Source organism: Diadema setosum, chromosome 16, assembly GCF_964275005.1.
Source record: "Diadema setosum chromosome 16, eeDiaSeto1, whole genome shotgun sequence".
NCBI classification, from domain to species: domain Eukaryota; kingdom Metazoa; phylum Echinodermata; class Echinoidea; order Diadematoida; family Diadematidae; genus Diadema; species Diadema setosum.
In genome coordinates this window covers 37,304,955-37,321,424 of record NC_092700.1, presented here as the reverse complement: position 1 = coordinate 37,321,424, position 16,470 = coordinate 37,304,955, and the positions used below count along the sequence as shown (strand labels likewise).

At 38.0% G+C, this 16,470-nt stretch overlaps 1 protein-coding gene across 4 annotated transcripts in view; it reads left to right on the top strand.

Annotated features, from left to right (window-relative positions):
- The window catches only part of LOC140239459 (dual specificity tyrosine-phosphorylation-regulated kinase 4-like), a 102,810-nt gene extending 91,103 nt beyond the window's left edge, over positions 1 to 11,707 (top strand). For all 4 annotated transcript variants that reach the window (XM_072319295.1, XM_072319294.1, XM_072319296.1 and 1 more), the window contains 12 exons: positions 1,979 to 2,172; positions 2,854 to 2,918; positions 3,352 to 3,515; positions 3,925 to 4,061; positions 4,879 to 5,019; positions 5,416 to 5,636; positions 5,972 to 6,144; positions 7,053 to 7,113; positions 8,706 to 8,835; positions 9,273 to 9,616; positions 10,182 to 10,324; positions 11,040 to 11,707. In XM_072319295.1, coding sequence (XP_072175396.1) covers positions 1,979 to 2,172; positions 2,854 to 2,918; positions 3,352 to 3,515; positions 3,925 to 4,061; positions 4,879 to 5,019; positions 5,416 to 5,636; positions 5,972 to 6,144; positions 7,053 to 7,113; positions 8,706 to 8,835; positions 9,273 to 9,616; positions 10,182 to 10,324; positions 11,040 to 11,213 — 1,947 coding nt within the window. In that variant the 3' untranslated portion in view covers positions 11,214 to 11,707. The remainder of the gene's footprint in view (positions 1 to 1,978; positions 2,173 to 2,853; positions 2,919 to 3,351; positions 3,516 to 3,924; positions 4,062 to 4,878; positions 5,020 to 5,415; positions 5,637 to 5,971; positions 6,145 to 7,052; positions 7,114 to 8,705; positions 8,836 to 9,272; positions 9,617 to 10,181; positions 10,325 to 11,039) is intronic.
- Positions 11,708 to 16,470: the final 4,763 nt, after the last annotated feature.

The window sequence follows — 16,470 nt, the reverse complement described above, 5'->3', positions numbered from 1 at the left end:
ACAGTCATAATGTATCACAGACTTTACCCTGAGCTGTATTGAATATCAACAAATGTCTTGAAAGCAAGAAAATATTAACAGAGGAGTGAAGGTTGAGGTGTGAATTTTCGTCAATTTTGTCTCCCTCTTTTTCCAACATGTTTGTTAAATTATAGGTCAGCAGTTGTCAGTTTCATAAATTCTGTAAGAACAAGGACTTATAGTCTTTACCAACATACATGTATCTGAAAGGGATGGTGCAGTTTTAGTTGAAATGGGGCTGCAGGTTTCTGATTTCTTTATCTATGATTTTTTCTTTTTGAGATAATGAGAAACCTATTATGAAATACAAAAGATCATTTAATTCTAAGAGGAATTCAAAGTCTATTAGATGAAAATTGGTTTTGAAATGGCTAAGATACCCAAAACAAAATGATCCTAATAAAAGGTGGGACCCACCTTTTACTAGGATTGCTTAGTTTTACTTTTTATTTTTGATATCTCAGCCATTTCAAAGCTGATTTTCATCATATGAACTTTGAATTCCGCTTAAAATTGTTTGCTTTGTAACATTTCTTAAAGTGGTTTCAAAGTATCTTGCAAAAAGTTAAATGCTAAATCTTCATCTCATCTTATCTAGCACCTTTGAAGCGCTAAATTTCGTATTCCACCTGTGTATGCTTTTGTTTTCAAAAGAACTTGTAATACATATTTTATAACTAGTAAATTTGTTGTTGATTGTAGCTTTTTAAAAATTATTTAGTCATTATTTTCCTGCTACACTTTATAATCATCTCCAGCACATCCCTTTACCCAGCGTCTGGGCTAGAAGAGAAGCCCTATGAGATGGAAAATGTTTGCCCAATACCAACAGCCTTCAAATCAATCCCAGAATCCCTAGTAGTGAGTGGTCTATCATTGTCTCCTATCAGGAGATAGGAGTGTCAGGATTTCATCCATGGAGAGATGTCTTCAATCTATCCTGTCAACCATCCAAATTGAAGTTAGAATAAATGTGCAGAGTTAGGCCAGTGAATGATGTTTTTGTGCCAAGGGACTTTGTTTAACGTTGTGGTACCAAATGGCTTCAGCAAAGCTGGATTAGAAGCTCACATTTTAGCAGCACAGTCTAATATCCCATCCAGTAGGAAGTTGTATGTATCTCATAATAACAGATTTTGCCATATGCAATTTGTCCAATTACTGTGGTACTAGGATTTATTTCTTTGAATAGTGTAGTTTAAATCAGAGGAGAAGCTACAACGAGGTACATGTACACCTGTATACTCTGAAGAAGACTTCTACTGGGACACAGTACAGTCTTTGAAAGAGACTTAACCCTCTGTATTACATACACCATTGATGTCAGTAATTTTGTTCTTTAGCTCTTAAACGGTGATTATTTAGGAAACAAGATGAGGGTTTTTCTTGCAGCAAAACACTGCCCTTTGACAGTGTTACCCCAGCATTGTACATTGAAGGTTGCAAGTTGCCAGTTGAAGCAAAATGACAAAAAAAGAAAACTTCAACTGTTAACTAAAGACATGGTATCAGTATCTGATGTCCACAACGATATGACTGCTTATTTGTGACAAGTATATCACATGAATATCATTCTTTGTATGATATCTCTGTTTGATGTCGGGAATTTCTTGATTTCTGTAGAGAAACAAAATGCTATGAGATGCATTGTGTGTGTAGTATCCCAGAATCCTGGATTCTACAGGGGGTATCTTAATTCCAGATTCTACTAGACAAAGAAGCAGATAGAAAGGATATACACATACAGTGTATGCATGCACAATTAAACCTGTCTATATTGGCCACCCAAGAGAGATGAAAAGAGTGGCTGTTATAGACAGGTGGGCACTAAGGCAGGTTTGACTGTATATTTGCACAAAGTCCTTTTTCATGTTGCTTTTGTGGCTACCAAGTGTGGGATATGGACATTTGTTAATAAGCATTTTTGTTTTCCTCTATCTCTTCCTTGCCCTGACAGAAACTGTCCAGCAGTCTGCCGCCAACCTCCAACACCCAGAGCTCCTTTCCCCAGCTGGGCCTGGGGCCCAAGGCAGGCACCATGGGTGAGTCTCTACCCCAGCTGACCAACACTCAAGGCCACTTGGTGTCATCAGGGATACACCAGACCACTGTAGGGGATCATCTCAAAATACACCGGCAGAACACAAAGCTGTGAGTTTGCTCAAAACTTCAAGGCATACCTTCCATCAATTCATTCTTCAAAAATTTCATCAACTACATTGTACATGCTCTCTCTTTCTATCTTTCCTTTTTCTCATTCTGTTGAATGTTCTTTTGCTTGTGACTCTCTTTACATTAAAAATGGTTAATGGGTCATACGTTTATACCATCTCACTTTATTTGTCTTTTTTTTTTAATGTTGTCTGAATTTTCTACCTGAACATGACTATAACCATGTGTATAACTTCATTCCTTCTTCCGTGAAATTGAGCTTCCTTCCCTTTATCATACAAAGTCAATTCCTAATGTCTGACACAAGAGGGCAGCATTCCATGGCATGAATAAATCCATTACAACTTCCAAATGATTGGCCACAAGATACTGATTCTGTTACAGTAGAGAGCCCCAGTGGATGGATGTTTGTGATAAACTCTGCACTGATAAATGTTTACCAGTAATACAAAATTGTATTTGTGGATTTGTATTACAAAGTTTGTGTGGTAGGTATGATATGCGAATTTTATCAAAATGGCATTCATTGCAGTACACATTATCAAGGCCCATTTCCAGCTCAGAAAAAATGACTTTCATAACGATACTTTTTTAAAGTAAGACATGTGATACATAGAATAAATATTTTTTTTCTTAAATTCCATCATGTTATAAACCCAGGGAGGAGTTGAAAAGGCAAACCAAGAATGAAGGCAAAGAGACAAGATCACCCCTCAAACCTAATGGTAAGTAGTCTTACAATAAAGACCATGATGGGCCGGAAGCTGTTTTCCCTTAACCATTCTAGCCCAAGCTTATGATTTACTGTAAAAGTGGATTTTTGTCTGAGTAATTTTTTGCCCTCGGCCGTGTAAGATGAGTTTTGCATTTTTTTAATTCCACGAAATACAAGCAAAAATATTTGCCTGCTTTTAGTTTCGCACTAGTTTCTGGTTGAGTGAATTGCGCAAAAATGTAATCACTGCAAAAAATTTTCACTTTTGCAGTACATGCAGTTTTAGGAACAGACCACTGTAAAGCATCTGCATTATAGAATTAAGCATTTGTTCGGATAAATCATTGTTAGTAAAGACTCTCACTTACTTTGTTTGAAAACGATATGAAGTTGGTATGTATGTTTTCATTTTTCATGTACATGTGTGTGTGCACCTTTGACAGAGGCCATGATGTACTACAGGGACAAGTTGACAGTCTTTGAGGAGGCTGAAATCCTAGACTACCAGGAGGTGTGGTTCCTTGGTGCAGAGGCCAAGAAGGTTGAAGGAGTACAGGGTGCATCTCAGAACAATGGCTATGATGATGAGAATGGGTCTTACATCAAGGTCAGTTTCAGGAGACAATCAATTGCAAATGTTTGACAACTCATTAACCAATATATGACCATCATGTATACCAGAGATATTGCAGATATTTAATCTCTTAGAAATCCCATTGTGCACTTCTTCAAAGTTTTATTCAAAATGTTTTCACTACTACAGTGATTTGTATAAGGCTAGTCTGAGATTCAAAGTCTACTTCTGATACTATTTTCAGATTTGACAGCAGCATATTAATCAAAATAGTTTATGTAAGTTCACATTTCAAAGTGTAGAACCAAGACTTGTCGAACTTTCAGATTTTCCTTCCACTCCTGTGCATAGGATATTTCAATTTGTAACATAAGTTATGAAAAAGTTCTTCAGGTATTTTTTGAATGATTAGTAACTGTAAAATGAATCCTTTCTCTTACAGGTGCTACATGACCATTTAGCATACAGGTACGAGATTCTTGAAGTCATAGGTAAAGGGTCATTTGGACAAGTCGTCAAAGCTTTCGATCACAAACTTGGAGAGATGATAGCAATCAAGATTATACGCAATAAAAAGAGGTAAGAGAGAAGTGTTGTGGTCAGAGTTATTCCTCATAATTGACTCTTATTACATGTTTCCTCTGTACTGAAAGAAAAGAAAGGATTGTAAATGGTTTCTCTAGACCAGAAGTCACAAATGCAATGGCGTTATCATGTGTGTCGTCTACCATTAGTAAAACTTGCCTGGGGAAGCTTGTATCTTTGTATAGAGCACAAGGCAGCTATTCATTTCCAAACTCTATTTTCAAATGAAAAAATTATATCACCAAAAAAAAAAAATTAAAATCTGGATGTTCAGAAAGAGAAGAGATTGGCATTGCAACGGTTAATGGAGTGACTGGTGATCTATGTTGGTCACTGCAATTGACTTCACACCAAACTCTGTGTACTACACATGATATATACACATCCTGATGTGATTCCATCAAATGGACATTCCTACCTCTCACCACTTCATAGGATCAGCATCTTTACTAGAGTTTCCTAGAAAACAAAACAGTACACCACAGAAAGACAGAGATATCTGATTTTTCTATGGCATTGTACAATGAGTGCAACCTACAGTATAAACTGTAGATACATTGATAGTGGCAAGGCCATGCCCAATAATCAGGGCATTCTAGTGGTTGCTATGGTAACTTACTACAATGATCACAAAAGAAAATTGTGTTAACCAAAAGGGCCAGGACATACGTACATGTAATATACTGATCGTAAGCTGCTTTCCAAGGACAGACATTAATGTGATGAAGATGATTTCAGTTTTCATGCAGTCATTGTCTCTGTTTTCATGTCTGAAGTATGTCTTGCATGTTACTTCCTTGCTTGTTGCTAGGTTTCACCACCAAGCATTGATAGAAGTGAAAATCCTGGATGCACTGAGGAGAAAGGACAGAGACAACTCACACAATGTCATCCACATGAGGGAATACTTCTACTTCAGGAATCATTTATGTATCACCTTTGAACTCTTAGGGTGAGTAGACAACACAGTGATAGTACATAATGCAATGTGTTTCTTGAGTAGATGTATTATGGTGTTGATAGTGGGGTGTCTTGGTGAGTTGGCTTGTTTATGATAACAGTCATGATTAGGCAGTGCACAGTAGAACTGTTAACAAGCTTCACTGATGTAGCAAATATGACAGTGCCAGATGTTTCTGAATGATTGTCTTGTTAGGAGAGAGGAAGAAATGTCTTCATTTTCCATCTTACTTTGTTTCCTTTCTTTTCTGTACCTGCACCCTTCACGGAGTAATATCTATGTAGAGACAGACACTAGGGATCAGTATGTAAATTTTAATGTCATCCCTTGAATGGAATACATACAGTCCAGCACCTTACTTGACTCTTGGCTCTTTTCTCTCCCCAGAATGAACCTGTATGAACTGATCAAGAAGAACAATTTCCAGGGGTTCAGCGTGGCCCTCATCCGACGCTTTGCTTTCTCTCTGCTCCAGTGCTTACGTATGCTACACAAAGAACGCATCATCCACTGTGACCTTAAGCCAGAAAACATTCTACTCAGACAGAAAGGTCAAAGTTCAATAAAGGTCATTGACTTTGGCTCAAGTTGCTACGAGCATCAAAGAGGTGAGGAGAGAAAGCCTTTTAATGTTCAATGTAGTAATTTCTTTTCACTTTCCAAATAAATACTCTGTGGTTTGTTTCAAATCTATGTTGGGCTGTACAATTGAAACACTATTGTTGTTCCCACAAATTGAGTTTTGCATGATATTTAACATGTAACCATAATTTCATGTAAATGAGGAGATATTGTATTGAAATGTACAAAGCTCTTGCACATTGTATGAATAAATGTGTCGTGCCAAGTAATGATGAAAAGTGTTTACATTATGTTTCTTGGTTTCATAAAGTAATGATACAATGTCTAAAGATTTCTTCCACATTTTTCCACCTGTATGCAGTGTACACATACATCCAGTCTCGCTTCTACCGGTCCCCTGAGGTAATCCTAGGTCTCCCCTATGGTTTACCCATTGATATGTGGAGCTTTGGTTGTATCCTGGCTGAACTCTACACAGGCTATCCTCTCTTCCCTGGGGAGAATGAGGTTGAGCAGCTGGCATGCATCATGGAGGTAAGACACCTACTGAGCAGTCTTTTACCTTGTTTGATGCATAACTAGTTTCACTTGAGATCTCCTCAGAACTCTGGGGTGATGCCCTAGTGTGAAAGGCATCATGAGTATTAACATCCCAAGTAAAATCTCAGGTAAAATGCCAGGGGACTTTTCATAAATCTTACCCATGAACCATCCCTGGTGAACTCTAAGTGTCCCTGTGAACTTCCAGGTGATGTGGTAGCATGAAAGGCATCATGGGTAAACTCCTGGTAAAAAGCAAAGGTCGGCATACTAACAAAGTCTTATTTGCAGGCCATTTCGTTCATGCTCCATAACATGTACTGGCACTGCAGAAGATCGGACGAGAGAGATTTAAGCGGGAGCTCATTGGCTAGTGTGAAAGAAATTCTTCATGGGTTTTCTATGTTTGATTCCCCATTGAATCTCCATGGTGATTCCTGAGTGACTGGTGTGAAAGTGGCCAAAAGACTCTGGCTCAGTTTTTACCAGGACTCACACAGTGAATACAGCCATCCAGGTCTAGGCCTCAAGCTGCTCTTTCTTTCTACTGGCCCATAGGGGTAAACTAAGGCCAGAATGATGCCAGCTGTGGCCAAGAGAATACACAGAGTAGATTTAGACGTTGTACCATAGTGATGTCATAGTGCATGTGTAATGAAAGTTGAATCATTTAGAGCCAGCTGTGGCCAAGAGAATACACAGAGTAGATTTAGACGTTGTACCATAGTGATGTCATAGTGCATGTGTAATGAAAGTTGAATCATTTAGTGCTCTTGTACTGACAATGTTGTTCTGTAAATATGTTGTACATCTTTGCTTGTTACCTCAGATAATGATGCATACACTGATGGTTAGGAAGATAACAAACCATAATCTCTCTCTCTCTCTCTCCATCACACCAGATCTTTGGACTGCCACCACCTCACATCATAGAAGAGGCTCAAAGGAGAAGACTGTTCTTTGGTAAGACTCTTTAAATCTCTCCTGACATCACACACACAAACACACACACACACACATCAATAGCTCATGTTTTGATGTTGGTGTAAGACACCACTGTATTACATCTCCATCAACATTGCTTCTGTTATATAACAAGAATATTTCCTATTTATGAAATTCTTCCGTCGAGATGTTTTCATTGCAACTGATTGACAAATTGCCCTACATCGACGTAAATAAGCACTGAATTGATCAGTGTCTTAGTAGTAGCCATGATAAAAAAATCATGGGCGTACATACTCGAGCAGGATTCGAACCTACGACCTCCTGATCACCGGACAGGCGTCATCTCCACTAGACCACCGAGCTTTCGCCCGACAGCAAGTGTTGGTTCTAATCCTTATAGCATGCAGCGGGTACTGCTTTGTTATTCAAATTTATGAAATTCTTCCGTCGAGATGTTTTCATTGCAACTGATTGACAAATTGCCCTACATCGACGTAAATAAGCACTGAATTGATCAGTGTCTTAGTAGTAGCCATGATAAAAAATCATGGGCGTACATACTCGAGCAGGATTCGAACCTACGACCTCCTGATCACCGGACAGGCGTCATCTCCACTAGACCACCGAGCTTTCGCCCGACAGCAAATGTTGGTTCTAATCCTTATAGCATGCAGCAGGTACTGCTTTGTTATTCAAATTTATGAATAACACGACGGAAGAATTTCATAAATTTGAATAACAAAGCAGTACCCGCTGCATGCTATAAGGATTAGAACCAACACTTGCTGTCGGGCGAAAGCTCGGTGGTCTAGTGGAGATGACGCCTGTCCGGTGATCAGGAGGTCGTAGGTTCGAATCCTGCTCGAGTATGTACGCCCATGATTTTTTATCATGGCTACTACTAAGACACTGATCAATTCAGTGCTTATTTACGTCGATGTAGGGCAATTTGTCAATCAGTTGCAATGAAAACATCTCGACGGAAGAATTTCATAAATTTGAATAACAAAGCAGTACCCGCTGCATGCTATAAGGATTAGAACCAACACTTGCTGTCGGGCGAAAGCTCGGTGGTCTAGTGGAGATGACGCCTGTCCGGTGATCAGGAGGTCGTAGGTTCGAATCCTGCTCGAGTATGTACGCCCATGATTTTTTATCATGGCTACTACTAAGACACTGATCAATTCAGTGCTTATTTACGTCGATGTAGGGCAATTTGTCAATCAGTTGCAAAGAATATTTCCTGTTTAGTTGTCATCAAGAGTTCATATAGACACTGCTGCTGTTGCCAGCCACTAGTAAATCTGTTTCTAGCTCACAAACCTTGTGTGCACCTTCTCCTCTCCTAGTGACTATTGCACCCTGGACAGGAATTACTGGTCTTCAGCTCCATGGTTTAGACCTCATTCTCTGGCCCCATAGCATCCTGCATCCAGTCTTAGTTCAACCTGTTGAAGACGAGTCCAGAGAATACTCGGGCAGGTGTCTATAGGAAGTGTGTGTTAGAGTGAAATCAGTCCGTCCTCATTGTGTTAAAGCACTAAACATGGTGACATTATGTGAGGGTTCATGTAAGATGTTTGCACACTGTTTTCTCTTTGCTACAGACTCAAGAGGCAACCCAAGATGTATCACCAACAGTAAGGGCAAGAAGCGGCGACCAAACACCAAGGACCTTGGCTATGCCATCAAGACAGGAGACTCAAGCTTTCTAGACTTCATCAAGAGATGTCTAGAGTAAGTCAAGTGGAATCATTTAAGAAGGGGAAGGATATCTGACCAATGTAGTCTGTAAAGTGATAGAAGCAATCCACCATAAAAGCATGGTTCAGTAAGCCAGGCCATGCATTGACACAAAACATTGATATTCAGAAGCATTTGTACCTACTCAGTTGATTCTTAACAACTTGATAAATAAGTGGATTATGGTGAACTCAGGTTTGCTCTATAAAAGAGCATATATATACGGCCAGCTTTTGACATTGATATTAAATGAAATTCAGTGCTTTTTTCATAGATGGAGAAAAACAAATATAAGGTTCAGGTATTTGTACTTGCAAGAAACATATTATTTGTGTTTAGCATGGCATATAATGTATAATGGTCTTAGAGACTTACATGCCAGAGATGGGACAAGGAGACATTGTTCACTTTTCATTTGACTCCTTCCACAGGTGGGACCCCTCACAGAGACTCACCCCAGACCAAGCCATGCAACACGCCTTCATTCAAGAAGGGCTCCCTCACAAGTCAAAAGACAAACATCGACATTCCAACAACACCTCCAACCACCATCACCATAGAAACAAGCCAAGTCTGCATCACCAGCAAGCAACGATGGACACACAGGCAGACCAATCAGAAGCTAGACAGGAGAACAATGATCAAGGGTCAGGGGTCATCCAGCTACCTGCCGTCAATGGGAAAGGAAAGCAAGTCAAGCGCTCTGCCAGGGAGACTGAAGGTGTGGCTGGTAGTGCCAAAGATAAACAGAGCAAATCAAGTAAAGATAAAGCTGGTATGGCTTTCTTTTTTCTTTCTTCATGTTTCTCTACACTGTAGATGATGCTTACCATTACAGTAGACTGTTCACATAGGCTGTGAAAAGTTTCATATGAAGTGCTGGATACAAATTTTTCACATTGATAGGCTGTATTATTCTTATCATTTTTTGTTTTTGTTTTTGTTTTTTCTTTTATCCATTATGTTGGAATAGTGCAATGTCTGAAATAAACCCAAACTGCAAAGAATAGACTTCTACAACAGCTAACTCTTTTGTGTGTTTTTTCTGCTCACTGTTGCAGTCTAATCTGTTATACAACAGTTTTACATACTTCATTTAAACTTAACTCATCACAAATTAGATTATTATGTTTTCCAGAGCAAATTTCACATTTGTGGGAAGGATGACATTGAACCAAAGATAATATCAGTACTAACTATTCATCCTGCTTTTTGTGTCTTTATATTATGTAAATAATACAATTGATCCCACATAGAGATAAATGAATAGATATAGATAGATGTCTAAAGGCATGCATGCTCAAGTGAGTGAATGTTATGTAATCTTGTTCCCTTGACAGACAAGCCAGGATCCCCAGTAGGGAAGAATTCTCTCAAAGTGACCCGTGAGAAATCCACCGTAAGGAAAGGAGACAGTGCCTTCATCATGCCCCCCATCCAGCCAGGCAACGTGGAGCTAACCACTGAGAAACCTGTTAATAAGGTGAGTCACCTCTTAAAATGTCTCATGTCACTGTTTTTAAGAACTACCCTTTCTTATTCCAGGCACTCTGTAAATTTTAAGCCTGTAGAGACGAGGATAAGATGTGACAGTTGGGGGAGTGATAAATTTTTAATCAAACTTTGGCTTTGAGCAGATGTTGTTATGCATGTATATAATTCTTATCACATGTAAGAGTCTCTGAACAGCAGGTACTGTAAAACCAGAAACATTTGTGGCATGAAACTTCTGTGAATGTTAGAGCAGATGGCCTTATTCACAGCATGAAACTTTCAAGAATTGCCACCAGCATTCAATGCATTGTGTAGACTGAAATTGTCGTGTGCATGAAACTTTTGTGAATTTTGCAAAGTTATCTCTCATATAGATAGTGTAGGATTGTTTGAACCATGCTGTCTGTTGTATTGCAGTCCCGCTAACTGAAGTTATCAATTATTTTCATCCAACATTCAAAGCTTTATCAGTCATTGAACTATATATCATGTGTTAACAGGTGACACTTGATGTTTCACAGTGCTTTATTTTCATCACATAGAGCATATCATCATATATCTTGCTTTGTTTTTCAATATCCCCCATTAAGTCTGCAGCCCCTACATCATCAGCTTGTGGTAAAACACTATTTTGAGACATCTGTAGTCATGAGTAGATCTTGTTCTATCATATTTCCTTCCCATTATTTTTATCACCTGTGCAGGTCAAGCCACTCTTAGCAGAAGATAAAGCGCCCTCTATGGAGGTCCTTGAAGTTGAAGACACAGAAAAAGGTGTGGAGGGAGAGGAGGAGGATGAGAAGCCAGTGATGGATGGTGGGAAGTCAAGCAAAGTGGACACTAAACCTGCTTCACAATTCCTGCCTCCTATTGTATAGCATAGGGCATATTGGTAGATAAGAGTCTGAATAGAGACTAGTACTGAGTAGAATCCATGCTGCCTGTGAGATGCAATGGTGTCTATTTCTGTGACAAGATATAATGTGCTCCATGGATTCAGTGAAAGCCAACACTGCATGTCTGATGGCGCAACAGGCCAGAGACTAGCGCCCTATGGTGTGCATCGCCTCAGGTCACTTCTAGGAAATCCTTCATCCTAAAAACTTGCCGTCCAATCATCGTAATGGAGACACACTAGCCATCAAGGTGGCCACTATCTCTCCAGAGTACTATCAACCTGAGGTCCTTCACCTAATCCTGAGAAGCCATGGAGAGAATCCCTGATCTAGAGGGAAGACTGACAGCCAAGTGTACAACAAGAGAGTTTGCTGACCTTTGACCTTATCAGTCATTAACTCAGCTTTTCCCATTCCTTCCACCTTCTTACATCATGGTTTCACAGGACATTCACTTTTCATTGCTTGCAATAAACTTGAGCTGTTTAACACAGAAATATTGTCAGATAAGGAAAAGACTTGAGGGTGATGTTGAAGTCAGTGTGTGCAGTGCACCCTGTAGTCTGTGTACCAGACCTGTGAAGAAATAATAACCATGTCACTCTACCTGTCTGAAGACAAGTTGTCCTGGTTGAAGTTGGGATGTAATGATACAGCTGAATGTTCTCTACATAAACAATGGTCTTACTCAGTGACATAAGGTGAATTGTGTGCCTTTGTAATGTCATTCCAGTGATTAAACCTTGAACCTCATAGATCAGATCTTTCCACTTCAATCATCAAGTTTTGATGGTCTAAGTCTAGACATGTGCCTACTAGTGTAGTGGTTATACCAAAGTATGCGTTCTTCATTTAGTTAGTTATAGACCTGCTGACTAGTGACTAGACTAACATAATAACTTTTCTACAAACCATGATATGAAGTATGTTACCTCATGAATCTTAACATTCTAAAGTGTGCATTGGTTTAGGCAACAGGATAGAACCTGTTCAGGTTTTATTGTGTGGTGAAAATGTTCATGCAGAAGAGAAGTATTTACTATGAGAAAACTCCCTGTCACTTTGAGTCCTATAAGTAATGGAAAAGTAAAGTATGCTCCTATGTACAACACATGATTCCACTTTAGTGTGTATAAAGCATGAGTACAGCAATAAGCACATTATAAGCAGACCATATCAGTAATATTGACTGTGGTGAGACTAAAAGCTTATATTGCATAGTGTGAATGCACATCTCAAGCACCTTGAATCAACTCTATTCAGTATGTTGTCTGTTTTTAAGTCGTGTGAAATGTTGTAAGAGCGTATGCAAGTATTTGTGATTTTTTTTTTTCATTTGTGTGTGTATGTATGTGTTTATGCATGTGTGCTGAGTGTTTTTAAGTGCCATTGCTATTTGTGGACCAAAAGTATTCATATACTGACAGGTGTGATATCCATCAAACTATGTATGCATGTTTAATAGGATTGTAAAGTGACTCATTTCAAACATCACCTTCTGTGGCAAATCATCAAGAAGGCCGACATTGCACCAATAGCTTGGAGCATGTAGAGTGATTCTTACAGACCACATATTTGTGACAAGCCCAGGATTATTTACAACATAGGTCAACTCAAGGCTTATTTGATTTATGACAAAGATTCCTCAAGCAGCAGTATGATGACACCAGTCATGCAAATCTGTGTACCAAGAAGAGTGTAATTATTGAATAATTTTAAGACTTTATCATTAGAATAATTCAAAGATTAATATTTGTTCAATGATTGATTATCAGCTCAAGCATTCTGAGCTTTGGCTAATCAACTGATTTTTAATTCATACCCCATCAAGCAGCCATTATTTTACCAATTTTGATAGACATCTGTTAGTGATGCACAAATTACAGTGTAATAAACATTTGATTTAATTCTGGCTCATTCCTCAGAATGCAGAGAGTAGACAAGACTAGTTTAACTAGTTTAACTTTTACTAATGACACAAAACAAACTTCGTGTGACACCATATAGACAGGTTCTGACAATACTCCTTCTCCCTTGGGGAAAATGATGCTTTCCTATGTCAATGAATGTGATTGAACTGTGGCTGTCAAAACTACCTTGCCCTCATTCACAGAAAACAATTAAAAATACTTGCCTGTATTTATCAACTTTCCCCTCATATATTGATGACAGGTTGTGCACATGCATGAATTGTTTACTTGTGATTTGAAAGGAAGTAACATTTGCATTACCAGAACTGATCTATACTTGGTTAGAATGCTCAGTGATTGCGTTCATGAACTTTATTAAGTTAACTTAAGTGTTTGTATTGTTTGAATTGGTATATTTGAATACTGACCTTGATCATATTGCATAGACTTATTTTAAAGCATTTTGTGTAACTTGCAGATTTTCTCATTCTGTATACTTGTAAATACATGAGTGCAAGCATATGTATGTAAATATGAGGCAAATTTACATTGTATTACAAAAACTATTCAGTATTTTTTTACTGTCTTATGAGACTTGATGTCTCAATGTGAATATGCTAAACTTGTATTACAACTATCAATATTATCAATTCATTTCCAGCATTTGCAGTTCTTTGTATCTTTCATCACTTATGAAATCCAGACTTCAGTATGACGATACACATTTTTCCCAATTACTCTATGGCTACGTTCAAATCAATTAATGTTCATTTTTACAATAGTCAGCCATTATGAGTTTACAGGGGGGTGCTGTACTGCTGATTATCTTTAGAATTAGCGTAAAGCTTTCATTTGAATAGTGTGCAATCTGTCTCACTTACTGTGTCTTTAAGCAAGGTTGAGTACGGCTCGCTGATCTTGAAGCAGCACCATTTCATTGATCAAATTCACTCACAGTCTTAGAGAGTTACCAGGTATGCTTGTGTTCTCTAGGGACATCATCACACTTGTCACACATGGAACATTTTTTTTTCCAATTTCTCCAAATTCTCATCACCAAGTACACTTTGGGGGACCAACATTTGTCTGTTGTAGAAATAGGAAATACAATCTATCAGCAATTCATAATTGATAATTTTCTTTGGTATTCATTGCAAATGCTGGAAAAAGAAATGATATGATAACAGTTTATTTTATCAAAAATGTATTTTATGTCCGTATACTTTTAAGTTATTGCTTCATAAGTTTAAGTGCAATTTTAAATGTTTTAGTTATAATGAAGTTTTCATCTGCACCCAACTCTCTTCAGTCTTTTCAAAGACTAGACATTCCCAACCCTCTCCAAAACTGGAATTTCAACTCTATGCTTTGTGTATATTTAGAGTAATTTCCACTTTCCTAGGGACATTAGTCCCTCACGATGAAGATCATGTGTCTACAATCTATGAAAAGCCACATCTTTATTTGAGGATAAAATGTTATTATTATTTATTATTATTATTTTTTTTTAGCCTTCACTGACTCAATGATCAATTGTCCCTGCACACCAGAAGTTTTCTTTCTGCATAGATCAATTGCAAAAATAAAGAAGGATATTAATATTAGCAACACTGATTTTTTAAATTTCATGCATATTTTTTTTTTCATATCTTTGGTGGATTCCAGGCTAATAATCATTAACATATAAAATAGAAGAAAATCAGTTAGTGTCTGGACAGCATACCCCTGTACCTTGAGTCTTTGATCCTCTTTCCTATCTTTCTTATCTTACTTTGTATTCTCATTGGGGTTAGAACTTGTTCTTACCATCTGCAAGTAGAACCAGATTCTACAGCATTCAAACCTTTCATCTAATTTAAGGAAAGAATGCAAGTGAACAAATTATGCAACCAATATTTAGTCTGTGATTTGCTCATCATGATCTGGTAACCGCAAGCATAGCATATCGAAATTGCCAGCAAAATTTCTTTACTGTATTATTTGGTATTTTGTTTTTCAAGACAAATTAGTGTTGTTTGACTTATTTGTTTCTGCAGAAAAAGATGGGAATGCAAGTGTTATTTGATCTTCCATGGAATGTCTTGTTTTAGAAAGATATAAAGTGTTGCAACTTAGTGTGTTAGAAACTGTGCGAGTGACTGTGTCTTGGTTATTGTTCTAAGTGATTTATTGTTGGATTACAGGTCTGCGTTAAAAATATGTTGTTCTGCAACTTGATGCGATATAATGGCCTATCCTTATCAGTGTTCATCCGCCCAAACTGTAGATTAAGTTTTTACAACACTTTTTGAGTTTTTTTGTTTTCTTTCTTCCTTTTTTTTTTTTTTTGAGAGTGTGTCACTACACCATAATGGCATATAAACATGTTTGGTTTAAGTGTGTGCATTTCTGTAAATATGAACCATTGTCATCTGAGCAAACTGCTTTCTTTGTGCTTTCGCTTTCAAGTTAGATTTTCTTGCATAGCATTCAAACTGGTGTACTTTGCTAGTACTGCCTCCAAAATTTTGCCAATGTTCCTGGAAGTCGTTACTATCTAAGGTGTATAGGGCATTGTATCACCAAACGTCTGCTGCAATCTGCAATACTACAGTTTTGATTCACCTTGATCTCAGCAGACTATAGTCAGCCTGAAAGAATACTGGAAGGCCATTATTTCAAACAGAATGTCGAGAATCATCTCTAGTTCATAACCCAACAAACTTGCATTCTAAATGTGGGTTGTAAGGAAGCAGTGAGACCATCTAGACTCTCCAAGAAGTTTGGCCAAAAGCTTAGACTAATTACAAGTGATTATGTACTTGAACATTGGAATGGAGTGGCAATAAGCGCTGGAACAACTATTTTGATTGTGGTATTTCAGTTTTCTTTGATGATTTCTACAGCTTGTGTCTGTGCCGTACTTACTGAGTGAAACTGGAGTGCCACCTTGTAATATTCCATCCACTACACTGTCGTCTTATATTCATAAACCATGTGCAGCTTCAGTACCCAACTTTGGGCTACCATGGTGATTTGCACAAGGTTTAAACACAACATAGCTCTGAAAATATATCTAAAATTATTTGAAACAATAATGGAGTCTCAAATATGTAAATGATTTATCTCAGACAGTAAGCTTGAAGCATGGAGCTGGTAGCTCATTGGTTGGAGTGAAATTGTGCATAAAGTGAAACAGGAGTGTGTGTGTGTGTGTGTGTGTGTGTGTGTGTGTGTGTGTGTGTGTGTGTTTTTTGTGGATGGGTAAGGATACAGAGAAACCTGTATTATCTGTATCTGGAAAATATGTTGATGCAGTTAAAATTTTGGGGGTGAATTTTGTAAGAGAT